At 42.4% G+C, this 19,849-nt stretch overlaps 2 protein-coding genes across 6 annotated transcripts in view; both read right to left on the reverse strand.

Moving 5' to 3' along the window:
* The window catches only part of LOC121433427 (FERM, ARHGEF and pleckstrin domain-containing protein 2-like), a 105,049-nt gene extending 94,545 nt beyond the window's left edge, over positions 1-10,504 (reverse strand). Inside the window, exon 1 of the mRNA XM_041631821.1 lies at positions 10,381-10,504. The gene's annotated coding sequence lies outside the window, so the exon portion shown is untranslated. The remainder of the gene's footprint in view (positions 1-10,380) is intronic.
* A 2,150-nt stretch (positions 10,505-12,654) lies between these two features.
* LOC121433420 (septin-2) overlaps positions 12,655-19,849 on the reverse strand; it is a 36,901-nt gene continuing 29,706 nt past the window's right edge. For all 5 annotated transcript variants that reach the window (XM_041631803.1, XM_041631804.1, XM_041631806.1 and 2 more), the window contains exons 10-13: positions 18,173-18,256; positions 16,781-16,838; positions 15,262-15,394; positions 12,655-14,616 (exon numbers count right to left, since the gene is read on the reverse strand). In XM_041631803.1, coding sequence (XP_041487737.1) covers positions 15,293-15,394; positions 16,781-16,838; positions 18,173-18,256 — 244 coding nt within the window. In that variant the 3' untranslated portion in view covers positions 12,655-14,616; positions 15,262-15,292. The remainder of the gene's footprint in view (positions 14,617-15,261; positions 15,395-16,780; positions 16,839-18,172; positions 18,257-19,849) is intronic.

The raw sequence follows: 19,849 nt of genomic DNA on the forward strand, positions 1-19,849 counted from the left end.
TGACAGGAGGAAAATTTGAAGGAGGGGAGTATGCCCTGAATCTGCCTTATGTAAGATATGACCTAACAGGAATGAACTTTATTTTGTTTTGTGTGCTTATAAATAAATATTGAGAAGCTTAGGATAGAAACACAGTTCCGGGAGCCTATGGTCCACTTCTGCCCTGTCGTGGTATCTGCTGGAGCACCACCCCCAGATGTCCACAGAAAGGCAGTGCAAAGAACCAGAACTCAAGGAATTTTCTCATCTTTTTTTCCATGTGAATGGAATGCTTTGTAGTCTGCATTCTTAAAAATATCTCTGGTAGCTGGATACAATTTCCATCATTTTGTACCATTCACTACAAATCTGGTTGCTTCGGTATGTTCCCATTTAAAAATAATAATTTAAAAAACCCTGTGACGTGTCATTTCCTAGAGTTGGAAAATTCAGCTTAAAAGTTGGCAAAGGCTTTGGGGATGGTGGTAATGTAACAGATGTCTGCTCTGGAAAGGGCTGCTGACAGTGGGGGGATGTATAGGATGGAACGGGTATGCAAAAGCTCTGCACTAAAACTGGATGGATAGACAGAGAGACAGACAGGGTGCCACAGAACACTTAACCAGAGTCTGCTTTGAGCCTTGATCTGGTTACCAAGATTCTTGCTCTTCCTGAACAAAGGCACAGTCTACTGTCCACAGTAAGGGAACTAGCTAGAATTCTGCTTGGCAGTGAACATCTGCTTTCCTTGGAACCCTGGGTCTTGTGGGAGACTCCAAAGTCGAAATTCTTTATTGACTAACCAAAGAGACAGAATATCATACTTTCATTTTCATGAAATCTGTCTTACAGGTCTAAAATTTACTCAATGTTAAGAACTTAAAAAACAAAAACATTTATGTTTGTGTATATGTGTATGGGCACATCTGTGCCACATCATGTATGTGGAGGTCATAGGATTACTTGTGGGAGTTGGTTCTCTCATTCTTCCATGTGAGTCCCAAGGATGGAAACTCAGGACATTAGGTTTGGCAGCAAATGCCTTTACTGGCTAAGCCATCTTACCGGCCTGTGAGTCAGCTTTCATAGCTGGTGATAAATGGACTCTTTCCCAGTACTCCAATCTTGGGCTACACCCCTGCAGCATAGCAAGAGATGGGTCCCTCATTCTCTAAGTACAACTGACTAAAAAAAGATAATAAGTAAGCAAGTTAATCAATACGCAGAAGCTGAAAAACAATGTTGGTTTTATATTACAGGGCAAGGTTCAAAGACCCGAAGAAAAACAGCTAGCTAGGCAGATGGGCAGGTGTGAGCGAACATCCACACCCTTCCCAGGAGTCTCACTGGATAAACATACACCACTGCTCCAGACACAGCTGCACTGCCAGTTGGTAGCTGACGTGGCCACAGCACCACAGAAACCAGACCTGGAGTCGTCCTCTGCACAAATGTGACCCTTGCAAACACTGGTTCTGCCATCCTCAGCAAGATCAGCCAAGAGATCTTGATGCCGGTGACTGTTAAGGCTTTAAAGGCCATAGAAGAGCTGGGAAGACGGCTCAGTTGTAAAGTGTGTGCTGTACAAGGCTTAAAGACTTGAGCATGGATCCCCAGAGTATTTTGAGATATTTGTACACTGTGTGAAGATGTGTTGGTTGTGATTGCTGTAATAAAGAACCGAAAGGCCAATAGCTAGGTGGGAAGAGGTTAAGCAGGACTTCCAAGGACAGAGAAGTTAGGCAGGACTTCTGGGGATAGAAGAAAAAAGGCGGAGTTGCCAGTCAAATGTGGAGGAAGCAGGATGAGCAGTATAGACAAAGTTAACGCCATGTGGCAGAATGCAGATTAACATAAATAGGCTAGTTTAAGTTATAAGAGCTGATTGAGACAAGCCTAAGCTAAGGCCAAGCTTTCATAATTAATAAGAAGTCTCTGAGTTGTTATTTGCACGCTGGCGGTCCAAGACAGTCCGACAAGGAAGCTTGCTACACCAGAACTCACACAAACCAAGTGTGCCTGCAATCCCAGTGCTGGGTAGGCTGAAACAGGCAGATCCTGGGTGTCTGCTGGCCCAGCAGTCTCAATTTGTAAGCACTGAATTTAGTCTCTTAGCCACTTTAAAAAAAATTGCTGTGATAAAATACCATGTCCAAGGCAACTTATAAAAGACTTTGGGGCCTATGGTTTCAGAGGGTTAGAGTCCATGATGGCAAAACAAAGGCAATGGGACAGGAACAGCCAAGAGCTTATCATATCTTGACCCAATGTTTGGAAGTAGAAAGAACAAGACACACTGGGACTGGCAGGAGTCTGTTGAAACCTCAAACCCACCCCAAGTGGAATATCTCTTCCAAAAAGTTGGTACATACTTCGGAATCCTTTGCAAACAGTCCACCAACTGGGAACTAATATTCAAATATACGATCCACATTTAGTAAGAGACTTTCTAAAAAGTGACTGAAGATGACACCTGACGTCAACATATATCCATACACGTGTGTGCACACCCACGGTATACACACACTGAGGCAGGCATTTGCTGAAATGAGGACAGCAGATGGAAAATTTAGAACTATTACACACAGATCCAGTCCCAACTCTGTTGTAAGCTTCTCAATGGAGCAAAACCTGAAAGCTGATGCGCCAAATAGTTTATAGTACTTATAGCCAAAAATAAAATAAGCCCCGTGAAGCTCTGTGATCAGTCTTCTGAGCGAGGCATGTCTAGCACTAGCTATAGAATAAAGCCTTTGGCCGAGCAGTGGTGGTGCACACCTCTAATCCCAGCCAACACTCAGGTGGCAGAGGCAGGTTGATCTCTGTAAGTTTGAGGCCAGCCTGGTCTATAAGAGCTAGTTTCAGGCTCCAAGGCTACAAAGAAACCCTGTCTCAAGAAAAAAAAAAAGATCCTTCACACAAACAGCACGGAATGAACCAGCGACCGGGTCCAAAGATATGCCTCTGGACACAACCGATAGTTATCCACCTTACAGCTTTACTTTCACTCCCCAGTTGTTTAAGTATCTGAACATTAACTAAATTTATAATTTCCTTCACTGGAGGCTTCAGACAATTGCTAGATGTTCTAACTATATGTAAAACAAAATTCTGAAACTGAAAAAAATCTTTTTGCAGTGGCCTCATAAGCACTAGGTAAGTACCGTAGGTCCAGGTGTAACCGCCAAGGATAACAAGAAGCTACCTGCATTCTTGGCTCCTGGCTCCTTCTAAGGCAGGAAGAATATATTGAAAACACATGTTCTAACCTCTCTACCTCTCTCTTCTGGTATCAGCCGAAAGAGATCCCCACAGAACTCCAATCACATGAGTGGACCACAGAAATCCAGGCCAGCCTCATTATTTCAATGTTAGCTGATTAGTACCCTTAATTACTTATGCAAAGTGTCCTGTTTATGTATCACATTTCCAGAATGAACACTAAAAATTAATGGCCACAGAGGCCACAATCCTGCCAATCTTAGGGTTTTTACTGCTGAGATGAAACACCATGACCAAAAAGCAAGTTGCGGAGGTTTATTTGGCTTGCACTTACACAGCATGGCTCATCACTGAAGGAAGTCAGGACAGGAACTCAAAGAAGGCAGGAATCTGGAGGCAGGAACTGATGCAGAGGCCATGGAAGAGTGCTGCTTATTGCTTCCCTGGCTTGCTCAACTTGCTTTCTTACAGAACTCTGGACCACCAGCCCAGGAATGGACACACCCACAATGGGTTGGGCATTTACCCACCAATCAATAATTAAGAAAATGCCTTACAGCCAGATCTTACTGGGGCATTTTCTCAACTGAGGTTCCCTCCTTTCAGATAATTGGACTTTGTGTAGCAAGCTGACATATGACTAGCCAGCACACTCACAATCACAAAGTTCTCAGACCAGTTCAATATTTTCACTGCAGTTTTAGTCTGTGAGCATTTCCTTGGGTTTTCATATATGAGTATCTTTGGATTATATCCTAGACTTTTAAAACACTCTGCTGTCGGAATCTTATTTTAGTCCTATGGAGCATACTGGTATTTCTGATGAGCAGACACTGGCCTGACTGGATTCAGGCTGCCAGACCCATCCAGTCTTCTGTGGAATATTGTCAGTGAAATTCCATTTCAGAACCCTTATATTCCCCAGTAAAACCCTACTTACCCTGTGTGCCACTCACCCTGATGCAGAGGCCAGAAGAAAGCATAGGGTCCCTTGGAACTGGTTGTGAACTAGCATGTGGGTTTGGGGAATTAAAAACAGGTACTCTGGAAAAACAGCCAGTGCTCTTATCTGATGAATCATCTCTCCAGACCCTGGTTCTCAGTTTCTGACTCACATATGCTCAGAGTTGAGCCTCTAAGTCCAAAAACTTTAAGGGGCAACTTTCTCTCTGGGACCTCTCTGGTATACTTTGCTCTCTTTTCAGTCCTTTAGCCAGAAATTTGGGGTTTTAGCAGTGCTGTTTGCCCACAAATTGTATTTTGTCCGGAATGGAGCTCCAAGAGGGAAGAGAGGAAAGAAGCAACTGCTAGAGAAATGACTGAGAAGCAGAGAGGAAAATAGTGGACTTCCCCACTCTCTGCTGGAGCCCACCTCCAGGTTCTGAACATTCTGATGGCAGATCAGGGAATGGTGAAGAAAAACAGGCAGCTCTCTATTGAGGTGGCCTACATCTCCACGGCCCATTACCTTTTGCTTGTCAGAGTCTTCCGCAGCTGCATCACACGCACATCCAGATGTTCTAACTAATGAGTGGAGGGCCAGGATGGAGTGTGCACTCCCAGAAACTAAGCTCCATTATCACGTTTTAAACCATAAGCCAAAATAAACCTGTACTCCTTTAAAAAAAAGCCCAAACATGTTATGGTGGGTCTCACTGGGAAAGAGTAAAGGACCAATTTTTACTTGTCTTTCCAATGTAAAATTCTTTCCCAACTGTTTACAGTAATGGATGTATATTACCTTTGAAATCACAGCTTCCAGAGAAGGCAAAAATACTGTCTCTTGTCTAAGAGTTACAGTTGTTCTTGTTATTTTCCTAAAACAGTTTAATTAGTAAATACTTTTAGTTGAGCACAGTGGTGACTGTCTTTAATACCAGCACTTGGAAGGCAGAAGCAGGCAGATCCTTGAGTTCGAGGCCAACCTGGGCTACAGAGTGAGTTCCAGGACAGTCAGGCCTACCTGTTTCAAAAAACCAAAATCAAAAAAAAAAAAATACATAAAAACTTTTAACACTGGAATTAATTTTTAAATTGTGGTCCACTCTCCATATTAACTACTACTGAAGAAAATTTGACTTTAGTAAAATAAACAAAATATTTAGTAAAGCTTTGTAAGTTTATTTCCAACATTACTTCCTTCTTCTCAAACAAATGGCTGAGGAAAATGCACTTAGAACCTGCACGCCACACACTGCTGGTTTACTTGGCATCAAACACGGAGTATAAAACTACCCCAATAAAAGTTGATAAACAAGTAGTCTGGCTCAGGTCTCTAGGTCTCTCACATGGGCCTCTGAGGCCCCACGCAAAGTGTTCCTATGGTCATACATCTCTGTAAAATTTACCAAAGCACTATTCTGATTGTAATCACTTATGATTGTTGGCTCTTTCCCGTGTAACTCTGCCTGTGCCGTTCTCCCCTATGAGAAGGTAGACTGGAGGAGCAGTTGGCACTTCTGGGAGCCAGATAAAGACCCATTAATGTGAATGGACATTTAAGTTTCCCGTAGTTAATTTATGTATATTCAAATGAGATGAACTCCTGAACACCCTAGGTGGTCCTAGGCAAACAACACAAATGGATCCACCAATATCTGGCATGGAAGGTACATGAATAATAGAAAAGAAAAAAAACTGAAATACAAGGAGCCGGAAGCTCATTTGTGAGAAAATTTTCAGTAAATTTGTTAAACTCTAGGCAGAGTTCAGTTCTCAGAAGAAAAAGTACAAATCCTTACCTATAAGAAAAATAGGTCAGTAATATAGAACTATAAATGTAAATATGTCTTAGATGAATATTTTTCTTCCTTATTAAATGTAATTGTGAAAAAGAGAATAAAATCTTTCCACACTGCACCCACCCCAGGAACACAAAGCTGTTTGTATACAACTATAAAATATATCTATATGTGAAATCATAAATCATGTATTCTATCACTAAAAAATTATCAGCTATTCTAGAAGAATAGATGAATTCTATTTTCTCACTGTCATGAAAAGGAAATTAAAAATACATAGCTAAGAAAAAAGGGATTATATGTCTGGTAATAAATGCTGCCTCCTTTCCAAACAGTCTCATGCATCCCAGGCTGTCTTGATGACCCTGAACTTCTTGTTTTCCTGTCTCTACGACCCATGCTGAGATCACAGGGATCCACCGCTACGTCAGGCTTATGCGGCACTGAGAAATACACTCAAGACTTTGTGTATGCTAGGAACGCACTCACTCTTTATCAACTCAGCTACAATCCTAGCTCCTTACTTTTTCGCATACTAAACAAATGTTTATTTAATGAATTAACTTTTATTTGTAACCTTATTCATTTAAAGAGATTTACATTTAATTTTAAATTGTGTGTGTGTGCCCGTGAGCTTGCATTTCTAGTGCAGGTGTCCACAGAGATCCTTCTGGAGATGGAATTTTTGGCTGATGTGAGCTGCCTATCCTTTTCTAATTATATATGCCTCAGGTTTCACAAAGCCTAGCATCAGACTTTGCTCCCCCACAAGACTTTACTACTACTGTATTATATTACTGATTTATTATTTTGTATTTCGAGCATTTAAACATTATTTAAAACTTTTTCTGATACTGCAGAAACTCTAAGTGTTTAAGGATATAGGACCTTCTACAGGGGAAAATCCCTGCGGTGCAGTGGAACGGTAGAGGGTAAGTGCATTAAAGTGAGGATGGCAGAGGGCTGGCAGGTGGAGGAGCAGCTGGGATGGAGGGACAGTCGAAGCAAAAAGAGTTATCAATCCTCATATGCATGACAGTAGCTACTATGTCCCAAGTGACTCCCACTACCAGAAGGCTCAGATCAAATCCTTTGCTTTACACTGTGCCATTTATAGCTCACAAGCACCTGTAATAGGTAGCAGTGTTTCCGCACTATAACTCAAGGAATTCCAGAGGAGAATGACTTGGAGTTCCTCACCTCTGCAGACGGCTCCAACTCCATCCTGATTCTACAGTGCATACAAAAGGAGTTGAATGGAGAAAGGAAAGCAACGAAGTAAGCCCACAAGAACACGTGCTCACTGAAGTCACATTTAAAAAAATCACTAGAGTAGTGGCTGCTCTGGCTGCTCATGCTCAATGGGGTGGGGGACTTACAGGAAGCATAATGCACTCGCCCTTACTCCCAGCACTCCTGAGAAAGAGGCAAGCAGGTTTCTGTGAGTTTGAGACCAGCCTGATCTACACAGCGAGTTCCAGGACAGACCCTGTCTCACTCAGGTGGGGAAGGCAGAGGACAGCCAGCTCAAGACAACAGAGTAGAGCAGAGGAAGCTGCCTGGGGCTGAGCTGGGAGGGCTCCAGCAGGCCGACTAGGGACATTAGGGAAGAGAGAGGAGCCAAAGCAGGTCTCCTCATCATATCCTGTTGTCACAGCGCCTTTGTGTTTTATTTACATTTACTTGTGGACGCGTGTGCACGTCTGACACCGTTCAAAGAGGTGGGAGCACACCTTTTGGGAATCATTTCTCTCCTTCTACCACGTGTGTCCCTGGTTCCAGTGCAGGTCACCAGGCTTGGCAGCAGGCACCTTTACCCATTCAGACATCTAACCATCCTCAGGTTTGTATCTTTAGGGAGCAATAAGCTAAAATACCTTAGTATTTAGGCCTAGTGGGAAATAATCCTATAAGACTAAAACAAAATCACTGAAATCATTCTGCCCTCCTGATTCTGTCCCTGTCCTCATGCATATTTTTACACTTGAACTTTTGTGTGCACATGATTTCACCTTTAAGGTTAAAGGCATATTTGAAGCATATTTCCTGGGATCAAAAATGGTTCAAATTATGCTTTGAGGAGGAACAGGAATGAGCTTGCCAAAGAATGTTGACTGGCCAAGAGTACTTACTTAACCACCTGACCGATACAATGTTTGCTTATCTGATTATTTTTTAAAAGTGGGATTTCAAAAATCAAAATATCACATACTGGTAGTTGCCTTCCAAAAATACTCGACCACAATCCTCTCCAACATAAACAAGAAAATGATAGCACTGGGGTTTATCATGCTAAGTTTCAGGAGGTCCTCAACTTTTTAGCTTTCCTCCATAAAGTCAAACCATCACATCAACAGAGCCATTAGCGCCAACTGACTCCACACATACTGACCTGAGCGAGCAGACTAAAGTCGCCCAACTTTTCAATGTGTTCTGGCTGCACACCTAGCCCCATGGCATTGTACGAAGCTCATGAAGGGAAAGGGGGAATCAGAAGGTCAAACGGGGGAAAGAAAAATATGAATGTAACTGAGACGGCAGACGGAACTGAGAGGAATCTGTTAATGTGTGAATACAGGTGTTCGTGTGACTAGAAGCAGTAATGTTTGGAAAGGGGAAACTGGCCTATAGACGTAAACAGCCTCCCATGGGACTGCCCAGGGATTAATCTCTGCTTAGGCAATCCAGTTCACATCCTTCCCTCCACGCAGGATAACTGTGGCACCACTGTCTAATTCTCTCCCAACTCATCTGACAAATACCCAGGGTTAGCCTGTGCTACTTTCACTTGCTAGTAACAATTACTGAAGTTCATGAAGTTCTTACTCAATGCAAGGTCATTTACACAGCTTCCAAACTTGATTCTTAGTCCTCACATTGTTGCCTGAGGTAAGTACATTTTAAACCCACTCTACGGATAGGGAACCTAAGGCAGGGATAAATGAAGGACATAACCTCCTAGTGACCTGCTCTTTGGTAAAGGAATTTGTAGGTGTCATCATCTATAAACTCGCTAATAAATGTAGCAAAGCAGGCCATTAGAGACTGGTTTTGCACATATCCCAGAATGTCACCCTAAACCTATCCAGTTTGCTTCTTCCTGGGCTCGAAAATGGGAGTTGTGCACAGGAAGTCACGATGTATACCTCTACTCTCGGCACTCAGAGGCTGAGGTAAGAGGGTGGCGAGCTGGAGGCCGGCCTGGGCTATGGAGAATGTCTCAATAAGAACCGTGGGGATGTGCAACTTGGGCATGTCCCCTTTGAAGACTTTAGAACCGACAAATGAGCAGCCACGAAGTGTTTCACAAATGACTTTCTGTCTCCAGACATTCACAAACATTTTACTTAGCCTACAAGTCAAGGTTACTTCACACCTCCCTATTTCAAACTACCTCTTTCATCTTTCTAACTCTGAGAGAATCCGTAGGGCCGACTATGATACTGTCTCCACCAGACCAACGCAAAATCAGTGTTAACCACTAATTACCAAACATTTTCACAGTGGCCCAGTCAAAACCACCTCATGGAAACAAAACTAAGCTAGTGAGAAAAGCCACCCTTTAAAGATTTTGCCCGGACTTTGAAGCCTTTCCATTTTCTGAACACTATGTACCGACATTATTTCCTGCATGAATGCCTCGTTTTAGTTTCAATTTTTCACCACCATTACTGGGGGCATGAAAGATTCTGAGAAATCACTGCTACGTGTGTAAATGGCAAAGGTTTTTATAATCTAGGGTGAGTACAACGCAATGGGCCGATATTACTTCTAGATCCTAGCAGAGTAAGAACATTAACACTTGAGTCTCGGTTTTGAAGGAAAGGCAGAGAAGAAAAAACAGGGAGTGGCCAGTGCCCTCCTGGGCTTTCATTTATGGCTCTTGGTGGTGCTTCCCAAGGCTCTTGCTTTGTTGAGCACTGGCCTGGGGGATGGAGTGGTCTTCAGAAGGGCATTCTAGTGGCCCTTAACCCTCCACGGGACACCCAGTGTCCACAAGAGACGCAGGGACTCTCAATCATCCCCCTTCCTCAACAGCTGGTCTCCACGTGTGATGTCCCTGCCCTCAGTACTCTGCTGACAGCCAGGCTCCGTGCGGAACTCCGCAGCTCTCAGTCCTCCCCAGACTGCCCATTTACACAAGCAATACTCCTGTCCTCAGCGGACATCTAGTCTCAACCCGAGACTCTCCTCCCTTCGCCCCTCCACGGACAGGCCGTTCACAGACGTGTGTTGTCAACCGCGAACTCGGCGAGGAGCTGGCGCGCCTTACCAAGGCCTCAGTGCCGGGCGTGGACTTTCTCTGGTGGACGGCCAGCCTCAGGCCTGGTCCGACTCAGATTCCGCTGAGGTCCGGCCGACGAAGGAAGCCCCAGCTCGCCCCACCAGCCCTGCGCGGCTCGCCCGCCGCCCCCGCCCACGGCCGCCGCGTCCTCACCGTGCCACACACACCGGCCTGCGACGCCGCCAGCCAGGCCTCCTCCACGTCCTGCGCCCGCGCCGCCCGATCCCGACAGCTAGCTGCTTCCCCGCCCCCGCCGCGCGTCCGCCGCAGCCCCGCCCCCCCGCGGACGCACCACCGATTGGCCTGCGGGCGGGTCCTCCCGACAGGCGCCTGCGAGCCCGGCTCCCAGCTCTTGATTGGTGGCCACACGGGGAAGGGCGGGGCGGGAGGGGACCCCAGTGTCCAAGGCAAAGCTGTGTAGCTCCTCCGCGGGTGGATCCGTGCCCTGCACGCTGGGCGGACCTTTGGTGCTGGGAGGGGTTTGGGGACTCGAGAACTCTGTACTGGGTGGGACTTAGGAAAGCCGCGAGTTCTTAGTCTTTGGCTTGCCGGGAGGATTCGGTCTTGGACCCGGCTTCGGAACTACGGGAATACTCTGGCCTGAACTGGACTCTGGAACGCGGGTGGGCCCTGCGTGAGCCTTGGGCGGGACTGTGGCACAGGGGCGGGTCTCAGCCTACAGGCTGGCTTTGGCAAACAGGGAGGGTCTGGGTGGGGCCTGGGATTGCTCCCGCACCCCTCCCCCCAGCTCGCCGGACTACCCCGACATTTATACCCTTGGTCACGCCCCTGACTGCCAGCCTCCTTGTCTCCCATTCGTCGTGTCCCGCCGCCCCCGGGAATAATGGAACCGTAGTCTATGTGCACCAGGGTTGTTTTTGAGGTGCTGTGCCGGAGGCAAGCTACGCCAAAGAAGCGCCCTGAAAGCTTTCGTTGTTCCCTTCTAGTTTTGAGGCTCTTTTTGGGAATCAAAACGGTGACACTAGATTCTGGGCCTCCATTCCTGTGACTTGCAGTACCCCCCACTTTCTTGTCCCGTTGGTTAATTGAATGGCCCTGCACGGAGTCCTCTCAACCATGGCCAGGCTAAATAAACCCAGGAACAGTTTGCACATAGTCCCAAGTGATTCATACAAATCCCCGGCCTTTGGAAGAGTCCCTAAGACAAGATAAGATGGGAGTGCCTCGGCCCACTGAGGGTGGGGCCTCTGCTTCCCCAAGGCAACCTAGGAGCACAGGCCGACCGACTGAGCTCAGTAACATGGGGAAGCCTCCCAACTTCTTCCACCACCCTTGCCTTTCCCTCGAACCAGACAATGCCACTGAGTGTGCTATCAATCATAAGAAAAGTGGCAGGGCAGGAATGACGTTAGACTGAGCAACCTAATGACCTAGAGAGCAAGAATCCCACTACCCTGGGATCAGTGTGCTGCTCAGAAAGCAAGAGGAAGAGGGGCCCAGATAGCACTGCCACTATCAATACAGTGGTCTGGATGCCCAAATGGGAGTGAGCCCAAGTCGAGGGTTTTTTTTTTAGGGTTGTGTGGGTTTTTGTTGTTGTTTTCTTGTTTTCTAAACAACTTTGTGTCTCCTTCCACCTTGTGTGTCTCAGGACCAAACTCAGGTTTGACCAGGTGAGTGGGAGTACTCAGCTCTGAACCTCTCACCAGTCTCAAGTCTGGTTTTTCAAGTTGCTTTCCTGTGATGGAGGGATGGCTTAGCAGTTAGGAGCCACTGGCTGCTCTTCCAGAATACCTAAACTCGGTTCCTGGCACCCACATGGCTGCTCACGGTTCCAGGAAATCTGACATCCTCTTCTAGCCTCCTTGGGCACCAGACATGCACATGGTACAGACACGTGTATGCATGCAAAATAGTCATACACATAATGTAAAAATCTTAAAATCTGAGCATGGTGGCTTACATCTCTAATCTCAGCACTATGGAGGCAGAGGCAGGTGGATTTCAATGAGGTGGAGATCAGCCTGATCTACTTAGGGAGTTGCAGGCTAGCCAGGCTAAAGGGAGACTGTCTCAAATACTACCAAACAATAAATAGTTATTTAAAAAATTAAAAAGCAGTTTTTTGAACTTATCTCTTATATGGAGAAACAGAAATATATTTGGAACACTTTTACTTCCCACGATGCTGAACAGTTGTTGCTTCGTTTTCTAATTAGTAAACTTACTTTTGAGGTTTTAGTGTCCATTTTTAGCAAATAATCTGTTGATAATTTGATAACCTGTACAAAGTTCTGTCCCAGCTGTACCATTTCTTCTCAAATATCTGGATTATCACTGGTGAAAATATATGCAGTACTCATGCTATTAATACAAGCAACTCCTGTTTGGATACACAGTTGTCACTGGGGCTCTGAATCTTCCCAGTGAATCTCAGCCTTACTCAAATAAAACGAAGACTGCTCATTTTATTAAACAATAGTGCTTTATTGAAAAAGGGTTAGTTTAAATGGCTACAAAGTTGAAGTGTAAAATGTGTATATTTCTACAGGTACAAGTTAACTTCTTAGTGAGAAAGCAAGTATTTATTAGCAAAAGTATGTTTAGATTTGGATGGAAAAACTGAAGGGGGATTTAGAATTGTGGCTGTAAGATCTTCCAGCACACACTCACATTGTCATCCTTCGATGTCGGCTGGCTCTCAGTGGCACCCTTAACTCACAAATACAGGGCTCACACTGAATGCTTGAAAATGCTTTTGTTTAAAAAAACAAACAAAAAAAAACTTTCTCCAATCAAATTAATGTTAAAATAACCCAAACAGGATTCCACAGGTGTACTCCATAGTCATCAACAGTTTTCTTGGTAGAAACTTCACACAATTAACCCCCAGCCATTCACAGTGATGCAACAGTGAAGGGGCAAAATGAGCAAACGTATTATTTTCTGTAATTTATAAAACTTTTTAAGTCTCATTTTATTAGTACTATTGATTTTTGGCCTGAATTACACATGAATCCCTGGCTCATCATCAATCAAGCACTTTCTTCTGCAGCAAAATGACAGCAGAGAACTAGCACCTGCTTTGCTTCCTCCGCACCACCGTCTCCCTCACTTGCCATTTCTGTGGCCATTAACTGACATTAGGGGACAGCGCTAGAGAATATAAGCCAGGTGTGGCTCTGCTCACCTGCTTGCAACACAGATCTGAAATGCCTTTCATTCATGCCACACAGACATTTAACTACACAAACTGAGGAAAATGACAATGGCGGAAAACAGATGAGACAGTCTGCACATAAAAAAACTGCTATTTTCCTCCCAGTAGAAAACCACTGAAAAAGGGAAGAGTTAGAGGAAAACCTGGCAGGGCAGGCATTTGGGCTTCAAGCGGCATTTTGTGCAAGAGCACCACCCAATCACAAGCCTGGGTTCCGATCTATGCCAGCCAAGGACCATGATTCCCACTGCCACGGCGATCTTTGCACCAAGTTACACAAAGTACATTAAAGTGCAGTATAAAATATAAACATTTTGGTTTCTTTAAAAAAGTATTGCCTTTTAGTTGAGTAGAAAGTTTACTGACTCTTACTGTGTAACGAGTCTTGTTACACTATGAAGCTGGAGCTCACAGCTGCTTTGGTTTTCTCCACAGCACAGCATAATCAGCATCCACAGTATAAAAATCCTTGTAGTGAGTTCTCTACAGAGGTTTGAAAATGATCTGGCACTAGAATCCAGAGCTCTTAAAGTTCAACCCTGAAATCCTGCTTTTTAAAAGCTATTTAAGTATAAACATGTATCTCATTAGATAAATCTCCTCTGTTCTGCCTGGTTAACAGATAAATGTGCAGATGAATTAACCGTACTAACTACAGCAGCAAAAGTGGTTTTAGGTGTTCTGCACAAATATAAAGTTAACAGTGTGTGCTTCGTTCTACTAAGCAAATATGCTGCCACCAAGTCTGCACAACCACCTCTGTTACAGGTACGCCTTGTCCACCACACAGGAACATTCTGAGCAAAGAAAAAAGTCTAGACATAAATCAAGAGTACTTGTCAATGATTAGTCAGGCCAGCTAAATCAAAGAAATTCACTATTAAGTTATATATGTTGACTGACTTTTAGAAAAAAATTCTAACATTAGTGGTTAAGGAAGAAGAAAATCAGGATTTACCTCACAAAATATAAAATGTAACATAACAATGAAATATAAATGTTAAAAGTACTTCATACCAGAGGGCAAAAAAAGAGCAAAGAACCAAATATCAAAACCATCAAAAGTTTAAAAAACAACAAAACAAAGTCCCAACTGAAATCCTTAGACACAGCGAGTTAATCCGGATGGGCACACTTTCAAGGGTGTTAAGAAACTTGATGCTGCAGCACTTATCAGGAATACTTTTCTTTTAATCCAAATGTGTTTTCTGGAGAGCAAAAATAAAACCATTTAAATGGAAGTGATGCATTTATTGCTTTGATCATTAACAATACTCCCTCTTATGTGAAAGGGCATGAGCTGAGGAAAATGTTCTGTATCTATGACCAATTAACCAAATCAAGATGCCATTTATGAAGCTCTCTGAAACCACCAGGTTCCATGAAATTAAAGTGTAGAGAATTACACCAGACCACAAATGTAAATGATATGCCCATTTCTAATGGTCACATATTGTTTGCCTTAAAGGCCTGGAGGTCTGTAATCTCCATGCATCAAGGTGACCCTTATTTAGCTGGCATTAATTCTTCTTCCTACTACCTATACCAATCATCTGCAAAAACTTTAAATAAATTAAGAAAGTTCTATTTGAAGATGTTCACAATATTAATGAGTTTCCATTACTATGTCTAATGAAAGTTTAAAATTTTTTCTTTAACATAAATTATATATGTAACATTAGAAAATAGGAATGTTTTTATTAGACAGTAGGTGGCAGCAGAGAATGGTTTTTGCTTCTCAATGAAAGGCTAGTGATACAGAATGATAGGTTCAAAAATGCAAAACATTGGTAAAGCTTAAGACAGAGGAGCCCATGATACTCAAGGTTGAGCTGACAGTGAAGTCACCTTACCTCCCCAACGTACTAATATGCAAACACCACCTCACACATGGTGCCCGAGTGTCCCGCTGTCATTGTCACCACCCTGCATCTGCATCTGCATCTGCGCTTGCATCCTCGCAATCATCTCCTGCATGCGGCGAAGCTATGAACGGGACATGTCAGATACAGTGTTAGTGTTGTCATAATATTTAGTTTTTACTTTTTTTCTCAAGAACAGTATGTTCAAATAAAAAGAACTTCCAAACCAATCTAAAAAATCAGTAATTCATCAAAAATCCATGTAAATGACAAAATATGCATTAAATTAAGACAAAAATTACCAATGAAAAGAAGCAACAGTTAAAGAATATGACAATGAGACAAGAAAGAAGGCTGCTATTACCCTCTGGAAAACAGAAAGGGATAGGGAATGGGCATGTCGTCTTTTCTGCTTGGCTAAGAGGTCTTCATGAAAATAATGCTTACCCACTGCTACCCTTATCCTTTTTTTTCCCAGTTATTTTTGAGACACATTATCATGTAGCCCAGGCTAGACCAAAATTCCCTATGTAGCTAAGGATGACTTTGAACTCTTGATTTTCCTGTTTCTACTCCTCAAGTGATAAATTACAGGCAAGATCCATCATTCCTATTTATGCCTTTTTAGACTGAACCCAGGGGTTCCTGCATGTTAGATAAGCACTCTGTGGTAGACCACGGAGCTACATCCCCAGACTCCTACCAATTATTATCCTTGAGGTATATGTTCAGAAGACTGAATTCTTATAGCAACTTGTCCTATCCACAACGTTATATCTATTTTAATCTTTACAATCTTATTAGAAGCATTTCCTAACTTCTCCACCATTTAAGTCCTATGTATTTCTACTCTTTTTTAGTGATGAATGCAAATTGCAGCCTCAATGTGTTTCTCAATTGGTTATTATCCATTTGAGGATAATAGGAAAAAGATTTTTGAACATTTCCTGAAAATCAGTCACATTGCCTTTTATTGTTAGCAAAACTGTTACTAGAGACTGAATGAATGAATGTTCTTATCTTTCCTGGGTAAAGTAATTCTAATGTTTGAAGGAATAAGTAAGCATGTGAGGTACAGAGAGCGCATTTAAATTGGACTCATGAGAAGAGCCTTGCCCTTCTGGTTACAGAAACATTGTAGAGAATAGTTGATACCCAAATAAATATATTTTAAAATATGTATATTACATATATGCACATAAATTTAAAAGATTTGTGTATAATGATTCAAAAAAGGAAGAAAGAAAATTGTAATAAATTAATTATAAATATTTTTGGATAGGGATGGAGAGATGGCTCAGCGGTTAAGAACAATGGCTGTTCTTCCTGAGGACCTGAGTTCAATTCCCAGCACCCACCCGAAAGTTCACAACCACCTATAACTCCAGTTCCAGGGGATCTGACAGCTTCATACCAATGTACATAAAATAAATTTAATGAATTATTTAATAGGAAAATATTTTTGAGTAGAAAACAGCTACAGACACTAGACTATGGCTGTTCTACTTACCTCAGCCTCCTTTTCAAGCAAGATCTGGTCTTTATTCATATCCTCATTCTCCACTTTCCTAAGGGAAAAACAACAAAAAAATTACAATTGGAATATTGCAGTGTACTTCTGAATTGAAAAAAAAAACTTTAAGATTCTGAAGACCACGACTTTATAATTACATGCTTACAGCTTTTTAAATTAAAGTCATGAAAAAAATAACAAAACATGAAACTGGAAATTCAGAAGATGACCTGACTTTTGTTTGACAGTCACCCAAAAGGGTCTTGGTTTTACGTTCCCCTCTATGACTCTATGGTGAATAAAACTGTCCTTGAAGGAGCCCGAAGGAGCTGAGTGGGCAGAGCATGACTGACCAGGGCTGAGAAAGGCACCTCTAAGCACACTGACACCAACACCAGGGTATACTAGTAGGGATTCTTGTACTTCCTCCTTCTAAACCTTTTCTTAATGTCTGGTTTTCAAATTAAAATCGCAATACTCCAAAAAGCTTTTTTGTTCTTAATTATGTGTATATGTGTGTCTATATATGCACACATGCACACGAGTGCTGGTGCTCCCCAAAGGCCAGAGGCACTGATCTCTTAAAGTTGCAGGTAGTAAGCTTCCTAGGCACCAAATTCCGGTCCTTTGAAAGGCCAGTGCATTTGAAACTGCTGAGCCACCTCTCCAACCCCTGTCAAAAGACTTTGAGTAACTTATGTATAGCACTTATTTATCCAGCTCCATTTTAAGTGAAGACATGGTTTTATCTGATGCAGACTGGGTCACAAAATACATACATTAGGATAGTAAAAAAGAAAAGGTGAATGAATGTGGCCCCATGGAATCTATAGGGAACAGAGCTGCAACTCTAGGGACACCCATGGAGCAATTACCCTAGAAAGCTTTCAAAGGCAAGCAAGTCTGCTTACTTATAAACACAGTAATGCTAAGGAAGTACCAATATAACAAGCCTCTGGATTTTCCATCTAAAGTTGTTTGCGCAAATAAATCATTTAATTATTATTCCACATATTTGTGTTTTACCTGCCATGCCCACACACAAGCATGCCTGGTGCCCAAACATGCCAGAAGACATTGAATCCCTGGGAACTGGAGTTATAGACAGTTGTGAGCTGCCATGTGGGTGCTAGGAGTTGAACTCAATATCTCCTACAAGAGGAGTCCTTCAAGAGCAAGTGTTCTTAATCACTGAGCCACCTCTCTAGCCTCCAAAACTGCACATTATGAATGTCTCCGCCCCATGCCCATTTGATTGAATTAGGAATATTCTTTTAATAATTCTTCAATAGGAAGTACATGTTGTTTGTGATCAAGAGGTCTGAGGTAGACACACTAAAGACTAGTGAAAGTGACTCAGGGAATGGGATATGGGGAAGACTGCACAACCTGCCGCCTCTCTTCAGCCTCTCAGAACGGAAGTTTTCATAGTGAAGGTCCTGGGTCACTTCCTGTAGATCTTGCATGTGGGTACTGAAAAAGAGAAGGGATACAACAGGGATTTATGTGTATGGCTGTCTCATGAGAAACAACAACAATCAAGAACACATAAAAAACTGCCAGTACTAAGAGCCCAAATAATGATTTAGTAAACTGTACACAGATTGCTGAATCTCAGGATAAAACTATGGAAATGCCTAGGTGAAGGAGCTCCTTTGCAACCACAGTAAGCTATAACACAAAGGTTTGGGTGGAACACTTTCTCCTGAGCACTGCCACAGGCACTACAAAACACAGCACAATGCTAATACACAAGAGACTTTAGGAGACTTTTAGGTAAAAGATACCAGAAATAAAACACGTTATTTTTCTAAAAGATCTTATGAAAAACAAACTATTCAAATAGGTGTTTGCACAGTTTTTTTTTCAAATACTACACATTAAAAAATATATAGAGAACATTACAACATATCCCTGTTTGCTGAGGATCTCGGGAGATAATAAAAATGTGGATACAAAGGTAGCTGCATCTTTTTCATTCTAAGAAATACACAATTGGTGTAACAGAGAACCACACCTCTCATGTAACACTAACATTCCCTGAATGACAGGGACTAGGACAGCCATGGGCTCAGCACTGCAGACCAAGTGTGTCTTAAGTACTTCAAAGCTATTATACTATATTTATAATAACTTAGGTGGAAACATGTTACTGGTTTTCATTCATTCAGTAAACAGTGTTAGTAAGAGGCAATTTTAGCTAATCAAAGTATTAGTTTATTCAAATTACTTCTCTTTTAACTTCTTTAATTAAAGGTATATTTTATGGAGAACTACAAGAGGAAAAGTTGAAGGCTCTATAAAGAAGTGATAGAAGGAAATTGTTTGGTACATATAGTATAGTATATGGGTGCTAAATACACTATTCCCCAAAATATGTATAATCACATGCTAAAATAAAAATAAAACAGGTTATCTGTTCTGTCTCATCATGTGATAACCTGATTCATTTTAACACAGCAAGGAGACCCTTATCAGATGCTAACGTTCTAGCTTCCAGAAAGTGACAAATAAGGCTCCAAATTTATGAATTACAACAATAGGAAATAAACCAAGATAATCTTATGTTAACTTGACATCTGTAACATTTATAGAATTTTCTAGGTAAATTTTAAGAGTGGTACCAATTTACAGCCTATAGAATTAATAGACACTGGGGGCTCTCGCTTTCTTTGTTGGATAGTAGCCATGACATCATGGGTCCTGATCTGCACTAGTAACAAGCCTGCTATTAGTGAGACAATGCTAACATGTAGGTAGTTCAGTACGCCAGCCTAATCTTGACATTATCACCTCAGAATGTCTTTGGATTTTTCTTTTTAAAAAAAAAAAAAGAAATGTATTTTTATTTATGTGTGTACATGTATGTTCAGGAGCTTACACTGGCCAGAAGAGGGTGTCAGTTCACTTGGAGCTTTTATTGAGAGCCTGACATGGGTGCAACAGCAGAAGGCTCTTTTGACTGCTGAACCTGGTTTTTAACCACCCCCTTCTAAAATTTAGAATTCAATAGACTATATCTGTAGCATGAATAATAATAAAAATACAGAGACAGATATAGGGCTA

This window comes from Microtus oregoni, unplaced genomic scaffold, assembly GCF_018167655.1.
Source record: "Microtus oregoni isolate MIOR12 unplaced genomic scaffold, Mior012 000038F_ref0000394, whole genome shotgun sequence".
NCBI lineage: Eukaryota > Metazoa > Chordata > Mammalia > Rodentia > Cricetidae > Microtus > Microtus oregoni.